The 20,220-nt window shown below is 33.7% G+C and overlaps 3 protein-coding genes across 12 annotated transcripts; 2 read left to right on the forward strand and 1 right to left on the reverse strand.

The window, feature by feature from the left end:
* Positions 1-305: 305 nt before the first annotated feature.
* Positions 306-13,197, reverse strand: LOC140040512 (thioredoxin domain-containing protein 3 homolog). 10 transcript variants are annotated; one of them, XM_072086503.1, is made up of 21 exons: positions 13,039-13,197; positions 10,572-10,669; positions 10,335-10,438; positions 9,976-10,164; positions 9,763-9,859; positions 9,288-9,368; positions 8,640-8,722; positions 8,252-8,499; positions 8,070-8,144; positions 7,816-7,934; positions 7,455-7,599; positions 7,183-7,290; positions 6,580-6,731; positions 6,171-6,315; positions 5,772-6,010; positions 5,414-5,461; positions 3,971-4,021; positions 2,138-2,341; positions 1,862-1,945; positions 815-1,165; positions 306-733 (listed from the first exon to the last, which is right to left on the reverse strand). In XM_072086503.1, the coding sequence occupies exons 2-21, from the start codon at positions 10,660-10,662 to the stop codon at positions 627-629; spliced, it is 2,721 nt and encodes a 906-aa protein (XP_071942604.1). In that variant the 5' UTR covers positions 10,663-10,669; positions 13,039-13,197; the 3' UTR covers positions 306-626. The 10 variants fall into 10 exon arrangements, with proteins under 10 accessions (XP_071942604.1, XP_071942605.1, XP_071942606.1 ...); XM_072086504.1 differs by lacking the exon at positions 13,039-13,197 and adding an exon at positions 11,076-11,152 and having other exon boundaries at positions 1,862-1,942; XM_072086505.1 differs by lacking the exon at positions 13,039-13,197 and adding an exon at positions 11,076-11,152 and having other exon boundaries at positions 306-730.
* LOC140040516 (m-AAA protease-interacting protein 1, mitochondrial-like) lies at positions 11,254-13,877 on the forward strand. The gene is made up of 5 exons (XM_072086515.1): positions 11,254-11,819; positions 12,048-12,119; positions 12,450-12,576; positions 12,844-13,006; positions 13,388-13,877. Exons 1-5 carry the CDS (start codon positions 11,289-11,291, stop codon positions 13,503-13,505), a joined length of 1,011 nt encoding a protein of 336 aa, XP_071942616.1. The 5' UTR covers positions 11,254-11,288; the 3' UTR covers positions 13,506-13,877.
* A 1,086-nt stretch (positions 13,878-14,963) lies between these two features.
* Positions 14,964-19,888, forward strand: LOC140039304 (solute carrier family 22 member 1-like). The gene is made up of 6 exons (XM_072084909.1): positions 14,964-15,377; positions 15,596-15,699; positions 15,988-16,191; positions 17,458-17,672; positions 19,251-19,359; positions 19,601-19,888. The coding sequence occupies exons 1-6, from the start codon at positions 14,964-14,966 to the stop codon at positions 19,821-19,823; spliced, it is 1,269 nt and encodes a 422-aa protein (XP_071941010.1). The 3' UTR covers positions 19,824-19,888.
* Positions 19,889-20,220: the final 332 nt, after the last annotated feature.

Raw genomic sequence — 20,220 nt, forward strand, 5'->3', positions numbered from 1 at the left:
AAAATAAAGTACAACTAAACAACAATGTGGTGACTGTGGATGTTTGGTACTATAAAAGTAACAGGGTTCTCAAGTATGTAATGTAATAAGGACATTCAGTCCAATTACAGACGTATGGAAAAGGAGATAAATACTATGTTTTGCTTTATATGACACATCAAGAGAAAAATCATTGTGCGCAAGCCCTGGAACCTGGCAGGACGACTGTTTACCACGACGCGTAAAAAATGTTGTGTTTACAGTACAGGTATTTCCGAACTCGTACTATGTACTTCTTACTTCTCAACAATTTACCGAGTTTACATAAATTGACACAGTATATAATTTATATATATAAACTTTATATATAGTATCAGTACACAGTCAACCCAATTATTGATATTTAAAATATACAAACAATAACACAAGGCACATTCAGCTACAATCAATTGTAAACTATTTTAAAAAATCAACAAAAATGTATATTAATAATATACAATTAAACATGGGTGCCTTCACTTGCAATGTGCTGCATAAATGAATTGACATTAAATATGGACGGAATGTTCGTAAACCAGTCTTCATTTTTTAAAGAAACTTCTTTAGCTAAGTCACTTCTTTTTTTCATTTAAATCCTCTAGTCTTGGTTACTCGCCACCTCCAGTGGATTCTACAGTTGCTTCTTCTGTTGGTTTATCTTCCTCATCTTCAGGTTTTGACACAGCAGTGTCATCTGCTCCTGCAGAGTTATCTGCTGTAAAGAGAGAGAAAAAAATTGTATTATGGTGGTTCTGATTTAATTATATTGTTAATTTAAGATTTTGCATTAACTTACGTTTCTCATCTGCATGTGTTTCTGTTGCTGGTTGTTCACCAGCTGCCTCTTCTGCTGGCTCGTCGGTTGTTTTGGCTTCCTCCGTTGCCTCGTTTGCATCTTCAGCAACTTTAGGTTCTTCTGCAGACTCTGTGTTAGCATTGTCACCATCTTTGACTGCATCATTTGGACTCTCTGGTTCAGGTTCTTGTGCATCTTCTGCCTTTTCTACACTTTCCTGCTTAGCTTCATTGTCACCTTCTGGTTTAGAATCCTCACTTGCCTCTGGTGGTTTTACTTCTTCTGTTGGTTTGCTCTCATCTCCTGCTATTTCATCTGGTTTACTCTCATCAGGGTTAGCATCATCCTTGACTAAAATTTGTGTAATATTAAATAGACAATGTCAAAAATACAGTGAAAAAATGATTGTTTTTTAAAAGAGTTCAATAAATGTTAGAAAATGTTATTGATACTGTTTGTAATGCAAATCACACATCACTTTTAAATGAACATTTCAAACAGTTAGCATTTGTGGAAAACATAGTCTATGTAGCACATGCATCTGAGCATACATTTTTTATTTCTATTGATTAATAATTATATAGTCAACTGTATATAATCATATTGATATATGTTATTATTGGAATAAAAGTATTTGTTCATAGATAAAACAAGCATTCTTTATGAAAAGTAGGATAAGTTAGAGTATAGAAGAAAAATTAAATTACAATAGATTATTCAGCAATGTGATTTAGAAGGTGCTATTTCAAAGGAAACAAAAAAATAAACATTCTAAAAAAATACACAAACATTTTCCAGTTTAAAAAATCTGTACAGTTAAATCATATAAAAACATTATTTAAAAAAGAAATCTCAAACAAGTCTTTAAAATATGTAATAAACGAATATGATGATACATTAATAGTTCATGCAGCAGCATGCAGAAAGAACTACTGTAATATGGCAAGCGATAAAAGAATTTTCATGCACAACTTTTGAAAGAAGAAAAATGCAGCTTTCTAGAAAAGAAACTATTTTAGAATGCAGTGTTGATGCTCTTCCTCTCACCATCTGCTGGTTCTGGTTCCTCTTTCTGTTCTACAGAATCAACTGGATCACTTCCATCAGGTTTTATTGTCTCTCCTTCTTCTACTACAAATGAAGGTTGTAAGGTAAGTTTTTATAATTTGTAGGCCGCATTGATAATATAGTGATGTTTTCTACAATAATACAGTAATAGACCATAACATTACAGCTTTCAACTTCAATTCTAATAATATGGGACTAGCACAACTGGACTAAGACTGTAAAATGATTTTTTTAAATCAAATTTGTTTCTATTACCCTCTTCAGTCTTAGTTTCTGTATTGCTTTCTGCTTTATCCGTTTCTTCCGTCTTATCTTCTTTGTTGTCTTTTGATTCATTCATTTCCTTTTTCTCTTCTTCAGTAGCTTCTTCAGTAACTTCTTGAGTTTTAGCTTCCTCATCCATGGGAGGAGTAGTTTCTGCTACTGGAGCACTAATCTCTGCAACTGGAATACTGGTTTCTATTGGCAGATATTTGACATGAATGATCATTATTATTATTATTATTGGGATTAATAGGGAGAGTACTGGTGAATGGGTGTGGACTATAAAACAACAAAACACCAAAGGGACATCGAATGGCTTTATATGCTGTAAATAATTTAAAATAACACCTTACAGAACAACAAACATTTTTTATCTTACTTAAACAATGATTTTTTTGCAATATTTCACACAGAATGTACAAATATGCTGACTTTTTTACATAAAATCAAATATAATGTTAAGTACTATTTTTTGCCTATACAGTAGTTGCATTTCAAAATAACATTTAATTTGTATATATTTCATTGAATGACCATTGTAAGAAGGTAGAGAAGTTACTGTACATAAAGTAAGAAAATCCACATAAATATCTGGAAAAGTTGTATAAATTGTGCAAGTAATTGTAAAAAATAAAATTTTGTGATGTTGCTTTTAATCTAATAGTAGCGAACATTATTTCCATAACTCGACACTGGACTATGTGGCAATCAAGACATTTCTATTGGATAGAAATATACCTACTTGCATGGTGCATCGTGAATTTCTATTTTGCAAATTGAATTAAATATAAATCGATTGATTTTAGTGAGACTGCTTCAATTTGTGATGGGTGGACACTGTATGATTGTTCATACTTTTGCGTTTATGCAACTACAAATGCATGAACATCACTCTAGTGTGACACTTTAATACTTTTACAGAATATACGACAGACAGTGTTGACATCTTGAATACACTATGCAGGTTATACAGTACAACATAATACATCCTTTTTTACCAGTTCCATCAGCTCGACCAGACATGGCTTTATCTCCAGATGAACTAGGTGGCACATGATCCCCTGCAGAGGCTGTTTCATTGGTTAGATCTGATGATGGCATTGCATTTTCTAACTGCTGGTGGCCAGATGAGATTCGTTCATGGTTAATTACAGAAGCTGCTTTAGAATCTACCTTTTCGACTGGTTTATTTGCTTTCTTATTTTTTCCGTGCATACTAGTTTTGTTATCAGTATACGATCTCTTAGTTGCTGGTTTCTCTTTGACAGATGGCCTTGGATTTTGTATTCCTCTTTGTGTTACTTTGTTACTTCCAACAAGTCTTCTGCTTGATAGTTTTTTGCTTTGCATCTTTGAATTCTTGGCTTCGTTGACAGATATTTCATCATCTGACTTTTGTTGTGTGACATTTTCTGGTTCAGGCTGGTCTGATCTTATTAACGGCGCTTTATATCCTTCTAATATTTCGTTTAACCTCTCTTTAGCATCCATTGCAGTTTGTATTTTTTGGACTGATTCCATCATTTCAAGTTATTTAGAACCAACATATTACATGGTCAAATGAGAGCATAAAACAAACATTTTTTAATGAATAAGTGACAAAAATCAAATAATTTTTTCAAATTGGTATATTTTAGGATAATCATAACAGTCTTACTGTGTTAAGATCATTATTTATGTGGCTTCTTAACTGTGTAATGTCATTAACATCAATAAAAAACATTTATCCTGGTTTATACATTATCTTATCTTGAAATAGCTATCATTGGATATTAATAAGTAAAATAATCAATATATAAAAATAGTTTAAAAAAATATACAAACCTGCTTTATCATTACTGGTCTCATCTGATTTCTTTTCTCCATCCTCCTCATCTGTGAAAACATTTAAACAGAATATTTTAATATAGAATAGCAAATTATAACAGTTAGTTAGTGAAACATGATTTACATAATACAGACTGTGCTACATTAAACAGTTTAGTAGTGAAAGGTGTTAGTTTCTGGATGTTACGACATTTTTTTTTTTATGTATTCATGAAATAAAGGAAAATGATATTTTTTTTATTAAATACTGAAGTTACTGAAATATTCCAATACATGGAACACATTTTAGAAGAATTTTATTTTTGCAAGCAACGTCACAGTAGTTAAAAAAAGTGCAAAAAGCTTTGTAGCATTGCAATGATAAAGGTAAGTAGTAAGAAGTAAATTAGAAGCATATAGAATTGACTTAATATCTGGTTAATTGTACATAAATTAAATATTTGTAACAGAAATCAAGACGAAAAAACATGAATTTCCCTTAATATGGTCAAATACAAAATTTAGCAAAATTCTGCCATAAAAACCAGGAAGACTTTTTTTCAGTAGTTAGGTAGTTTAACCTAATGTAATAACATGTCTGGTGACTCCCTAGAAGGTGAAAAATATGGTGGATATACGGTGGATAATTTTTGCTATAGCATGAAAATGAAAATCTGAAGTTGAATAAAAATACTAAAAATGTAAAATTCAAGTTATAGTACCTATATTTTAGTCATCTGATAATATTTTTTACCACACCGTTTATTTTTCATAGCTTTTTAAAATGCCTCTCTATTTACAAAAGTTGTGTACAAAAGAATAGAGATTTTACTGTGTAATTTGAGCTATCCCCCCACCGATAAGAAAGTGCTTATTTTCAACAAGCTTGTGCAACACAAATAAAATCACAACAATTATGAAACATAGGGGAAACTATAGATCAATAATTATTGGAATGTATGATCAATAGAAATGTTGTGCCCGCACCTGGCCTTTAATAGCATAACATAAATAGAGTTGAACTGTATGAAAAATATAAGGTGCAAGAATAGTATATAAATTATTTTGACATTCTTAAATGGTAAGAATCAATGTTATACTGAAAATCCTATTTATATCATAACAAGTATACATTCACCTATTACAAGATTGTATTATAATTGTAGATGGATGATTGGTTATTTATTTAAGCTCTGTCTACACTATCAAATGCTATGTGACAACAAAATGTGATGTGTGCCCATATATGGACATGATGATGTCATATCATTGGCTGCCATATTTGGAAATATCACACACTACCATAAATTTGGGCACATCACACTTTGTCAAACTAGTTTGATAGTGTTTATAGAGTTTTAGAGAAGACAAAAAACAACCAAAGTGATATATTTTCCCTGACATGTCACATTTAAATGAAAGTGATGTTATTAAATGAAGTGAAAAGTCCTGGATGACTACCTGCTGATTCTCCTTTGACATCCTTCAATCCATCAGCTGCCTTTGGCACTGCATAGTGTAATAGTTAATAAACAAAATATAATTTGTATGAGATATCTATTTTTATATATAAAATTAATAAAAATATAAAGTATGAATTCCTGATGTTGTTTATTTTTATATGTCATTGTATGTTATTGATATTATGCTACTGGTCTAAAAGATATTCAAACGAATCTGTAGATCCGAACCATACCTCCAAGCTTTTGAAGAATTTAGTATATTACTTTATGTTAATACTTATACCTATTTTTCTATTTAATGTTTTATTTAATATTCAATCTCAGACGACTAGATAATGTTTTTAAATCAAACATACCTATGACTTTTCCTGTTTCCGTTACTTGGACCTCTGGAAACAATTCTTTTATTTTTTTCACTGCTTGTCCCTTTGACGAACTTCCATGGATGGCATTGTGAAGGATATCTTTACCAAGCAGCGCCCTCAATGACTCAGGTGCTTGATCCTTGGCTACCTCTGGATCAGTCGGCCCCATGAGTGTCCGCCAATTGTCTATAGCATCTTCTCTTGATAATACCATCACCATTGACGGACCACTACAAAAATAGTGAAACATTTTTTATTGTAAAACATTAAAAGTGAAGCTTTGATAGAAATAATAGACAGATAACATGACACACATGTCTAGCTAGCATGAAAGAGGTCTTCATCTAACATCTAGTAAGCCACAGCAACATATGTATAATAAGCCCAAACCTGGTCATGTGAGATATTAGTTGGTCATAGAATTCTTTTCCCTCATGTTCTTTGTACAGCTGTGTTGCAATATCTTGATCCATGTGAATGTCTTTCTGGCAGGCAATGTTAAAGCCAGCTTCTGTTATCCTTTCAATAATTGCATCTAATGAAACAAGAATAATGTTTAAAATGTTACTATAATTTGCAACTCCCTTCACAACTACTAACCCTTTTGTCCTTAAAATTACTACATAAAAAATCATTCAACACCATTATGATTCCTATCTATTCTTTTACCAAAATTGTAAGAAGTCCAACACTATTATTATCATCATCACCATTCTCCATTAATCATCCTTATGTCATAAATACTATTATAATATCATCATCATTGTAAAATATTATCACAATAAACAATAAAGGTCACCTTTATGTTCGGTAGTTGCATCAGGTTTGATGACAGCAAGAGTGTGTTCCTTAGGGAAGAACATGTCAAGTTCCTTCTCAGCTGTTTCTATAGAATCACTTCCATGGAGGGAATTTATTCTGGAATCTGTGATACTAAATTGAGCTCTTAAACTGGAAATTACAAAAGAAAAGAAAAATCAATCAATTAAATCTGCTGAAAACAATGAAATAACATACTAAGTTTGAAAGGCATTTTGAAGGGCAGTAGGTGCATAATTTGTATGCAAGTCCCTTATTTCTAAAACTACCGTATATCCTCAGGAATATATTCCACCTACTGTATGTCTGGTTTCACAAACAGGCATATTCCTGGGTATAGTCCCAGTATTGACTTTTTGATGTACAAGGCATCTCTCCAGTTTAGATGAGTTTTTAAAAGAAATACTAATAATAATTTTTCCTGAACCAAGGTTTCCCCGTTTATAGTCACACCACCCAAAGTTGGCCCAATTTCGTGTTCTATAGTGGGGTGGGATTATACCAGAGGATATATGGTATTACTATTAGGATGTTCTTGATGAATTACATAAAAAACTAATGATGATATTAATTATGGATATACCTGTCTGGAGCTTTTTCTTTTGCCACATCGACCTCTTTCGGTCCAATTAAATTTCTCCAGCCCTGAATTGCTTCTTCTTTTGCTAAACCTAATGCTAAAACTGGCCCACTAAAAGAAACAAATTAAAGCACTCGTTATAAGAACCATTTTGTGTTAGCTTTCTTGAAAATAAAAACTGTTATCGTTTCAATGACAATTATAAATGTTCTAATTAATAATAAGTGAAATTGAGTATAATTGCTGTGTACTGTATCTACCAGGAAACTACATACTTTGTCATATGTTGTATTAACTCATCAAAATGATCAAGTCCCTCTTGTTCTTTATAGAATTCTTTAGCCTGCTCTTCTGTTAGTTGGATTTCCTTTTGAAGACACACCTCAAACCCAGCCTCTTGTATCTTTTCAATTATAGAATCTATAGAATATAAATCATATTAAATATCTCTTCAATACTTAAAAGTAATAGATGCTTCAATTAATAATTTACCAAAAGATTGTTTTGCTTCCAATCCCAAAACATACAGTAAACAGCTTCAGGTAGTTATGCTAATTCACTACGTCGTTCAGACAATAAACTTTACACTTATAATACCTAGAAGTATCACCCTAAAATGCGGCTTAATAGGCATACCTTTATGTTGTTTCAATGCATCTGGTCTGATAAGAGCAAGTGTTTTCTGTACTGCCGGTGGTGGTCCTGTACCAGGTACGTTGGGTACATTAAATGACGGGAAAAAGAATGACAATTCTCTAGATAAACAAAACAAGGACATTTTATTTTAATAAGCAACATTTAAACCCCACCAGAAAGAAGTACCAAGAAAAACGTCCACCATATAGTAATGCTAATGGAACAATGATAATAAACGTGTCCAAAATGATTACCTGGCCGCTCTTTCTCCAGAGTCGGCACCATGAAGAGCATTCATTGTCTTGTCTGTACCAAATATTGCTCTCAAACTAATGGAAAAAAAAAACAAATCATTAATTCTATCACTCATATACAGTGTTTTTTTTAAATCTATGTTTTGTTTGTTTGATATTAAATTCAGTATCTAATTGATGACCTGTCAGGAGCTTCTGTCTTTGCAACTTCCACATCTTTGGGACCAATCACCTCTCTAACTTCTTCAACCACTCCTTCCCCAGTGTCTCCCTTCGTAAGCACCATGATGCAGCTAGGCCCACTTGCCATAAATGCCACAAGGTCTTCAAAGTGATCTTCACCTGCTTGGTCTTTGTAAAATTCTCTTGCTTCTTCCTCTGTCAGTGTCCTTTCTTCCTGGACTAATATTTCCATGCCTTGTGCAATTATCTGCAAATATTCAATAAAAAGTTCAATCAATTGTAGGCAAGTGTTCTATTGGAAACCGTAAATAGGCTGTTCATTGAAAAAACCTACAAAAAACTACAGAAGACGATGACATTTTTCTTAAATTTACTAATTCTAATTACCTTTTCAATAATCTCTGGAGTTTTTTCAGCTTTTACTGCATCTGGTTTAATAAGCACAACTGTGACTTGTTTTGGGACAGGCCCTAAATTAACAAATTAATCAAAAAGAGCTGTTACAAATGGGTTTCAAATACTATAGTAAAAATGAAAGAAACTCTGACAAAAACTATATAATAATACAGTAATGGTTAAAATTATTCTAAAAACTACTGACAATACTACAAAAAAGTAAACAAATGTTACTTAAAATGAAATATGTTATGTAAACTTGTTTAAAAAATTATTAAAAACCCATCTTACACACTATAAGCAAGCATTCAAACGCGCCTTGAGCACCTTTGGTGGCGAAGTGCGCTCTATAAATCATTATTATTATTAAACTTAAATAATAACCTCATTGTGATCTGATCAACTTACATCTAATAAAGACAAAGACAATCAAGCAATACTTAAATTTTTTAAAATAAAACACAGAGTAAACACAATCTATTTTAACACTATAAAAAACATGGAACACAACTATAATAATAATGAATCATTTAAAACAAGAGAACAACAACATGTGGTGAAGTGTTAGTAAAACAACTATCTGCTAACATAAAGTTGAAAATGATAAATTCACATTTAGTCAGAACCCCTTTCTTCTACCTGAACTTTCTCCATCAAAAAACCTTCTGACTTTGCCTTCACTAACAGGCCTCAAACTGATGTCCTCACCACCTATCTCGTCTAAACCATAATAATACATTTCATTTCTTATAAATGATGCACTACATACAGTTTTTAAATAATGTCAGGTAAAAAATGACAACCTTAGGGCCAGAAATGTGTATAATACATAATGAACACTTTCATTCCGTTTATTTATTTGACAAGCATAACATCATGAGCTTTCAATAATTGTTTTCCTAAAACAAATGGTATGAAGTTTAAGCTTAGGCAGATTTAAAAAAAATAATATCTATCTTTTATAATGAGCTGGTATATCATACTTAAAACTATAATCTTAAATCTAGAATAATATTCATAAAATGTTTAAACATTAAATAAAATCTGGTCCCCTTGTCACATTGGGTCACTACAGGGCTAAACTCTTTGCTGAGAAATAACTGACTGTACATACTCATTGATTCTTCCTCCAGGCGTTTCTGTTCGTCAGATGCTGCTTTTTCTGCTGCTTTCTCCTGTTTCTCCATTGAAGCCAGGATAGGATCTTTAATCTAACACAAAAAAAAAAATCTTATTTCTTTTTATATATTCTACCAAATTCAACAACAACAGGAAGAGTATAAACCTTTATATCTTCTATGGAAAAAATTACTCAACAATTGTTTACCACTTTTCTTTCAGCGCCTTCTTCCAGGACTTTGTGCTCAGTTGATAGCTGGTGTATGATACTATGCTGAAGACCAGGAGCTGCTGCACCACGTACAACATCTATGAGTTCACCGCCACCATAAAACAGGAAACAAGGTTCACATCGTCCTCTGTATCTTTCTAGAGATTCAATACCATCAGCTTCAGCCTAAAAAAAGGAACAGATTATCTATTTCAGACAAAAGTGTATATTGTTTCTTTGGTAGAAAACAAATTACATTTATAGATGAAAAGACAGTGAAATAATCAAATGCTGTGCAAAAACAATATGAAATATATACTGTATTAACGTAACTAATAATTTTTTTTAAAACTTACTGTAGCATAGTGTAATAAATCATCTCCGATTTCATTTTTTAATCGACGAAAAAGTCCTTGTACTGCTTTGCATGGTCCACACCACTTTTGGTAAATATCAACGACTAATAAAAAGGTTTGAAAATTTAAATTTAGTACAAGAAACATCAATTTATTTTTAAAATAAATCAAATAATATCAAAATGTTGTTCTAGTCTAAATTTGGCTAAGAGGATCAAGCCAATCACATTTACAAACCTGTTAAACCATCAGTGGCTAGCATTTCATCCCAATGCTCTTGATTAACCAGAGACTTTTGAAGAGCTACAGCTTCTTTTTTTGGAGGCATAGTGCATCTGAAATTTAATACACAAAATTGTTCAGCGAGTCATGCTCTCAGAAACTTTGCTACTGTATTAAAAAATGTAATTAATTTCATTGATTGGTAGAAGCCTAGCCTAAACTAAATGCTAAAAATTGAAACGAATGCTAGGCCTAGGCCTTACTTAATAGTACTAGGCCTAGGCTAATTGATTATTTAAAGTGCATGGGCACTGTCTGCCCTACCACCAAAGTACTGGACTGCCGTTTGGTCCCAAACCAGGAAGGTCCCCGAGTTAGGAATGAATGTGGATTGTGGGCCTAGCTTAGTAGAGTTTTAGTAGCGGCCTAGGATAGCTAAACTTAATTAATTGGATGTAGATTTTAGCGCATTTAATAAATGTATATATATTAATTCTGTACATCAACAAAAAACAATACCTAACTGGATTTTTTAAAGTAAATTATTAACACAAAAACCACACACAACACAGACCGTTCGATTCTTCGTTGATAAGATTTGTGTGTTGTTGCTTGGCAAGATCACGTGACTTTATTTAGTACTTCAAAAGAGGGCGAACTGTCACAATTTTGCTTTTATTTTATATTTACACTTTGCTTGTTTTTTGGGGTTCAGTCAAGAAAATTCGGATAATGAGACTTTTAAAGTTTAGAGGACGAATTTTACCAAGCAGCATACACTATTTAGATTATGAGCTTTCGAAAATTGTAAATTTAGGAACTTTCCGATGTAGGCCTAGCGTAAACTTAACTTTAAATCGCAAGCCTCATTATTACAACTATCGACAGGGAAGCACTTGTGTAGCAAGCGGAGTTGACCAAGTTGTTTCCCGTGAACTGGACGGTGCCGGTGATAAAAATGCATATGTCGCTGGGGCTAGCAATTATGGACTGAAATATACACTATATAGACACTTCAGTCATTATAATACCTGGCCACGGCATTCTTTACTGCAGTCGTCTAATAACTTATTAATAACCACATTTTCTCAAAGAAACTATTCATCAAATTCAAATGAAAATGGACGAATGAGAGTAAAACCAGTGTTTGTAGCAGTTCCAAATCCTATCAGGGCAATAAGGAACTTTGTGTACTCATGGCTGATACGAGGATATTTTGATAAAGAATTTTCCATGGCAGAATTCACAGAAGGCGCTAAGCAGGTACTGAGCAATTCATATTTAAGTTACCAACAAAACACCAATTATTTATTAATAAATGTTGATAATAATATAATTGATAAAATTATCTGAATATGTCATGCATTTATAAACTTTATTAAACTTTCTAAAATAGAGTATACATACCAACCAGACCAGGTTAAATCTATTCTGATGTTTCTTTCATACAAGCCTTTTTAAAAATATATTTACATATATATTATTTTTCAGGCTATGAGTGTTGTTTCCCAAAAAATAGCCGAAGGCAATTTTGAAGGTCTTGTTGGGTTGGTGTCTCCAAAGGTATAGAGCTTTGTACTAAATTAGTATATATTGGATGTAACTGCTTAAAACACCAGAGTAACATTGTACTATATCTGTGTACCAAGTCATCCCTACCAATGAATTGTCACAATTTAAATATATGGCACCAAGATTCTTTACAAATAACTGAGCTGTAGTGAGTGATTATCTATTGGAACTGCAGTTTGCCAGCCGAAGTCAATTCTAAGACCATCAATACCTTCAAAAATCGGACTAAATGTAGTTGATATGGTGTTAAAAAGGCACATACCGCTTTAAACTCATTATATCTAAAATGACTGTAATTCATTTCTGTTGCATTCATTTCAGACAATAGCTGAAGTAGAAGACACATATAAAACCCTTGGTGTGAAGGATAGAGGAAGTCTAGGAATTGAATTAGAAGATATTCTGCATGTTGTGCCTTATAATGTTGCAGTGCATTATGATAAAGCTGGTAAAAAAGGGCGTTTTGCTTTCTTAACCTGACATTATTTAGTGTTGGATGGAAATCTTTTTTGATTTCCGACTCTTTGTGGAAAATAGGAGAGTGAAGTTGGTCAGCACTTATTTCACTATACATACTACAGTCTACAACTCAGTAGTCTCATCTAACTACAAACATATGGGAATTAATAACATTATTAAGCCAGGCTTAGTCACTTCTTAGAGTGCTACTATTTACTTATTTTATAATGTTATTAATGTTTAATTTCTTTTATAGGTGGTAAATTCTTGAATATTTTGATGCGATATTGGTGCTTAAGTTTCAATGCTGATAGTCAAAATGACCCTGGTATAGTTGGATTCAAAGTTGGACAACCACCTCCTGGTATGTCAGACGAGCAATTCAAGAACATGGGCAAAGTTTATACCTGTACCTTTGAGTAAGTTTATAGTTCAAAAGAGAATGTCTTACAGTATGTTTGTATTCCTGAGTTTTGTAAACTGAACCGCACAAATAAATCTTGCACATGAATTCACTTCAAAGTAGTTGCATATCAGTAGTAAATAACTGGTGTTGAATGATTGCTGATTTTTTTTTAAGTTTCATAATTCATCCATATATAAATCCATGTGCTATGATGCGCTTGATCTGTAAAGTAAATAGTTAGTGTTAGAAGAAAGTATTCATTTAGAGCAAGATTTAATAATTTCTCTTGTCCTCTGTTTTGTTAAAATATTGATGTATCGTTAATTATGATTTTGACTAAAGCTTCTTCCAAACCTTTATAAAAAACATGCAACATTGTTTATTACTAATTTAGATTCCATCGTGATGTATCATCTGAAGAAGACACAAATTGGACAATTACTCAAGTAACTCTTGGCAAGTTGTTAAGTACATCATCTGATGGTTTCCATGGCGAGGAACTGGAGGATTAATGATCAGCTATTATTGAGAAACTTAAAGACAGACTTTTATAAAACTAAAAGAACATTGTGAGGATTACAGTAATAAACTTTTAAAAGCTTTTAACTGTTACAGCAGCTGATTTTACCAATATAATACTAGTATTTTGTGAAGCAGCATTTTTACAATAAACTGTATTGAGAATAAGGAATATGAACTACCTTAAACTCTATGTTCAAACAGTACACATATGTTTTCTTATCATTGTTTCACAATTTAGTCAATTTGCTTTTTGAATTATGAATTTTTACAAATTTAAGTCAATTTGAGTTTATATTGTAAATGTTACACTTTGAACATTTTCTCTCAAAAAAATAACTGTTTGGTTTGTTATCTGTAATATGGAACAGTATTATTTAAAATCACTAGAATAGTAATAATATATTAATTTATGTATTGTTTGCTAACAATTAAAATGATTTTGGCCAAGCAGATGAAATGAAAGTTTACAGTGATTTCTGATTGGTAGATAATAATAAATAAAGTTAATCTATATTAGTTTGATTTCAAACAATTATTTTAAAGTATACTAATGATCAATAATGATGAGAATAATAAAATGATGTTGATTCTGATGATGTTGATTCTGATGATGTTGATTCTGATGATGTTGATTCTGATGATGTTTTGATGATGATGTTTTGATGATGATGTTTTGATGATGATGCTTTAAAGAAAGAAGATAAGACTTCTAGTGTGGTTGCTTAGAAACGAAGAAACCTGCACTGCCTGGGAACAAACTACCACGAAGGTGTCTAAAAGTACTTGATTTTGATGCGTCTTAAAGACCATTTTGATCCTTTGTAAAGGTTAGATTTGGCAAAATTTACCATGATGCAGACCAATGTTGATCTCTTAGTCATTGTTTCTGATTCAGTAATCAGATACCATATGTGTGCTCTACCACCAGGTATCTTGAACAAACAATTCAAAGGGCATTCTATTGAGTACATTTTAATGTGTATATGCACTAAATAATACAGGGATTTACAACGAAAATTGATTATTCCTGTATTACCTCATGCTGATGGAGTACAGAAACTGAAACGGTTAGTAAAATTATAACATTTAAGTACTCTTTGTTTTGTCATATTATTCGTTGTATTGAACATAAAGGCCAGTAGGGTACCCTAGAAATACTTCTCATGAGTACCTATAAAAATGTATACTACAGTATAATAATTTTTGTATGGCTTGATAATATCATTTAAATATATTTTAATTATGAAAATGTACAAGATTAAAAATATTAATAGCTTTAATAATGTTATGACTGCGCATTGATCATTTCAAGATTTTCCTAATAAATTCAATCAAAATCAATTGTTTCTTCTGTTTGATAACCATACCGTATTCTGTTTCAGAACCAGTCCCTTGAAGTTCTCTTGAGCGAAAACGAGAGTGGCATCTTTCTAGTACATACAACCATTATGGTGGTACATACCGATTACATTCTAAAGGACATCGGAGAATATGGACGATTCCAGCGTTTTCAAACGTTGCTTCTTTGCCTGTTCACTATTTTCTTTTCATTTCAAATGCTTAGTCTTCGCTACATTGCTGAGGTTCCCGAGACCTTTTGCTACGTTCCTGAAGTTATGAGCGTTCATAGTTACTACGGTTATCTAGATTATCAGGAGAGAATAACACTTGGTAAATTAACGATTCCCTGGGATTTAACGCCATCTTTTCTACAGACACGCACTTCTTTGATCGATTCTTGCCGAAGATATAACATCAATTCAACTTTTAAAGTTGGAGATAGCTTAGTTGGTGTATCGACGATACCATGTGATAATGGATATGTTTACCATAATATGGAGATTCAATCTGTTTCCACGGAAGTAAGTAGTTCAAGTACAGCGCGTGAGACGCGACGCGCGAGGAAGTAAGTTCATCTTAAGTAATTTTACCAATCAGACGCGAAGGATCGTTTCAACTTTCGCGTGTGATTGGTTGTGTCCGTGTGAGAACCAAGCTTATAAATCACGTTCGATTCATAAGCAATTTGTGACGCAAATGAACATATTTAAAAAGTATTTTGATACTAATTTTTTTCTAGTGGGATTTGGTCTGTGACAATCGTTGGAAAGCCGAGTTTGCTCAGTCGATGTTTATGTCAGGACTTTTGGTTGGTTCCGTTATAGGCGGAAACTTAGGAGATCTGTAAGTTTTTGAATTTTCATTCAAAAAAAGAAAGAAATTCATTATATATTTATATATTATAAACTTACGCATTTCATTTTGCAGAATAGGCAGAAAGCGAGTATATTTTAGCTCTATATTATTATTCGTTTGTTTCGGCTCATTGACCGGCGCTGCTCCTTCGTATCATGCCTTCGTAATTCTTCGGATTTTCACGGGGATATGCGCCTCATCAGCATCGGTTTCAGGTTATGTTCTTGGTAAGTACCGTACTTTGTTTATGAATTATCAATAATAACTTCCGTTTCCCTATGATTATCTTAAAAATGTAAAATTTATTTTAGGTTTAGAATTCATTGGTCCAAATCGACGTGCTTTGTACGCCGCTTTTAAAGAAGCCGCATACACATTTGGTCATCTGCTACTTGCTGGGATAGGATACACAGTACGTGATTGGAGACTTCTACAGTTTTTTGTCTCGTTTCCCGCAATTTTCATCCTCATAGTGTGGCCGTAAGTATCCAATATAGTTTAGTCAACCTTTGCCCTCATCATCAAGCGTGGTTCCCACTAGCGACGCAACGCAACGACGTATTGACCTAAAGCGTGGTTCCCACTATAGCGACGCAACACAAGGACGTAATGCAACGCAAGTGAATTGACCAATCACAAGCGATGGCTTATTCGCTTGTGATTGCTAACTGTCTATAATATCGCTTGTCATTGGTTAAAACGCTTGCGTTGCGTTTACGTCCTTTCGTTACGTTCTAGTGGGAACCAAGCTTAAAGTGCTGTATTGCGTAATAACATTGAGAACCGACGACACAACAATGCTGCAAACATCGCAGGTTTAATTTCACACAGGCGGGGCCAAACACTATTATTGAAAGGGCATTTACGTTGCATAGGTTGCGTTGCTAGTGGGAACCAAGCTTTAACCATAATCACACGTTAGTAGTCAACACGTAGGCCTATTGTCTTTTCTGCAGATGGATCCCCGAGTCACCAAGATGGTTGATGTCAAAAGGTCGATATTCCAGCGCTCAAAAAACGATGAGCCGCGCTGCACAAATGAACAAAAGACCACTGTCTCAAGACTACTTTAAAAAAACACGCGGGTTTGATGAAGTAAGAGTATACATAATCAATAAATCTCTGTCTATACACAAAAAATATGATGTGCCCATATAGGACATGATGATGTCACATCACTACCATATTTGGGCATATTACTACCAATGTTTGGGTACATCCGCAGGAAAAAAATACTATAAGCTATTACTATGACTAACGTGATGACGAAATGCGACGATGTGACACAAAATGTTTAACGCAGTGTTGCGACATAATTACGAAAAGTGTTATCATGTTAATTAAATTTTATGTATAAAATGAATATGATGTTTTTGTTTTCATTAAGTTTGGGCCCCAGGAATGTAAACGTACAACAGTGCTAGATTTATTTAAAACTCCAAATATGGCTAAGAAAACTATTATTCAATGCGTGTGTTGGTGAGTGCCAAATCTTGTATTAATACAATATTAGTACGATATCAGAAAAATATAGGCCTATCCCTTTGTTTCGAATAAGTGTAACAGTAGAATGCCATTATGATATTCCTTAAGATATAAAACAAACTTCGAAAAAGTGAGGCAAGCCATGATTCAATATTCCGAACTTTATTTGTTCATATCTTCAGGAATTTCATAACGATATAGGCCTATTGTCTTTATTATTAAAGTACAGTGTACATCATATTTTCTATTTTTTTTGTATAGGTACGTAATAAATTGTGTATATTACGGGATATCAATTGGCACAGATGATCTATTTGGGGATCGGTACTTAGATCTTTTATTCAACGGCGCCCTATCACTTCCAGCCAACTTTTCCTTCATCTTAGCTATCGCTCGATTCGGAAGACGACGACCTCTATCTGTATATTTCTGTGTTGGGGGAGTCAGTCTGCTTATCTTGTCGTTCATTCCTAAATGTAAGGAATATTTAATTTGTTTCAAGTTAGCTTTGTTGTAGTACATCAATAGTATCAAATGAAATGTACACAACTTGCCTTAATGATTGGTTCTCACTAGAGACGCAACATAAGGACGTAACGCGACGTAAGTGTTTTGACCAACAACAGGCGATGGATTTTTCGAACTGTCGCTTGTCATTGGTCAGCACGCTGAAGCGTGGTTTCCTCTAGCGACGCAACGTAACGCAATCTACGCAAGCAAATTCCCTTCTTATAATTGTGTTTGCCCCGCTTGCGTGAAATCAAACCACAGGTGGGGGGTATTTCTAAACACCGCAAACTCCGCAAACCCCCGCAAACCTCCAAAAAAACATAGCAAACCCCATCGAACCAACATAAAACTGATTGAATTGTAGTGTACAGCCCCATGGGTATATCCATGTAAAAAAATATTAAATTTCTACTGTTAACTACTTATTTTTGGGGTAAAACATCATTTTTTGGTCAAAAATGATTGATAATTTTTAACCAAAAAATGATGTTTTATCCCCAAAAAAGTAGTTAACAGTAGAAATTTAATAATTTATATACCCAGTGGGTCGTACACTACATTATTCAATCACTTTTATGTTGGTTCGGTGGGGTTTGCTATGGTTTTTTTTTAGGTTTGCGAGGTTTAGCAATCATTTTTGACCAAAAAATGATGTTTTACCCCAAAAATAAGTTGTTAACAGTAGAAATTTTTTTTTTTTTTTTACATTGATATACCCAGTGGGTTGTACACTACATGATTCAATCACTTTTATGTTGGTTCGGTGGGGTTTGCTATGTTCTTTTGGAGGTTTGCGGGGGTTTGCGGGGTTTGCGGTGTTTAGCAATACCCCAAGTGGGAACCGACGATGCAATAGTGCTGCAAACATCATAGGTTTGATTTCACGCAGGTGGGACAAATACAATTATTAGAAGGGCATTTGCTTACGTTGCGTAGATTGTGGGAACCAAGCTTTACGTTGCATTAACGTCCTTGTGTTGCGTCCTAGAGGGAACCAAGCAATAAGCTTGGTTCCCACTAGAACGTAACGCAAGGACGTAAACGCAACGTAAGCGTTTTAAACAATGACAAGCGCAGTTATAGACAGTTAAGCGTGGTTCCCACTAGCGACGCAACGCAAGGACGTAACGCAACGCAAGTGAATTGACCAATCACAAGCGATGGCTTATTCGCTTGTGATTGCTAACAGTCTATAACTTCGCTTGTCATTGGTTAAAACGCTTGCGTTGCGTTTACGTCCTTGCGTTACGTTCTAGTGGGAACCACGCTTTAGAATCACAAGCGAATAAGCCATCGCTTGTGATTGGTCAATTCACTTGTGTTGCGTTACGTCCTTGCGTTGCGTCGCTAGTGGGAACCACGCTTTAGTATCGGGCATGATTTATCAAAGTTTTCCAATGTGTAACATTTAGTTTCCGATTGGTACAATCAACATTTATTTAGGCCTATTCAAAAGTATCCTAATGCGTTATTACACAGAAACACTCAATCAAAAAAGGATAGTTGTAATAGTTGAATAGGCTTATTTTCTTTCTTATTTTCAGCATTGAATTTATTAGGACTGATTTTGAGAATTATCTCACGGTTTACTGTGTTAGCAGCAATCGGCATTTGTATTGTTTACGCAGCTGAACTTTTCCCTACACCAGTCAGGTAAAGTATACTATACCTCCAATAAAATTAGTTTGACTCATATTAATTATCACAGTCAATAACGAATGCGATTCATAATAAAACACGACAACAACACACAAGGACTGTTTTGTAAGATCAATGGGGAAGTGTCATGTAAGCACTGCTCCCACTGGGGACTCATAATGCCCGGGCTTACACGGGTTTGGGTGCAGCAGTCAATCTGCTGTGCTTATAATATTTAAATAATGTGTCGAATTTTTTATAGAGGAGCCGGAATTGGTATTACTGTGACATTTGCTCGACTAGGAGGAATAACTGCACCCTTACTATGGCTGCGTGCACTTCGAAACTGGGAGGGTATACCGATGATCGTTTTCGGTATTCTGTCCATCATCGCAGGTAGTCTTGTGTTGATTTTGCCAGAGACAGTTGGTAGAAATTTACCCGAAACAATGGAGGAAGGAGAACAGTACGGGAAGTAAGTATAGTGATAACCGAACTTTCAATGTTATTTTGGGGGTAGTTTATGTTGGGCTGGGAATATCAGTATAAGGGGAGATAAAGACCAAATTGAAAAGGTGCTAGGTAGGGTGGGAAAGTAATTGGTTCGTCTTTACAAGCTCAACTCTTCCTATAGCGAACGGCTTGCCAATGTGTTCCATGCTATTGGAAGACCCCAATCATCCTCTTCATGGCGACATTATCGGCTCCGTTGTCGGTACTCATTCTACCCAGCTGGAATACGACATTATAACAAAAGACTTGTTATAGTTTTTTTTTTCTTTTTATTTATTTAAGACAAGAGCGCTGTAATTTCCATATATTGGATAATAAAAAGGAATCTGTATTTGTATCTACTAAATCATAATCTAAGAACAC

This window comes from Antedon mediterranea, chromosome 2, assembly GCF_964355755.1.
Source record: "Antedon mediterranea chromosome 2, ecAntMedi1.1, whole genome shotgun sequence".
NCBI classification, from domain to species: domain Eukaryota; kingdom Metazoa; phylum Echinodermata; class Crinoidea; order Comatulida; family Antedonidae; genus Antedon; species Antedon mediterranea.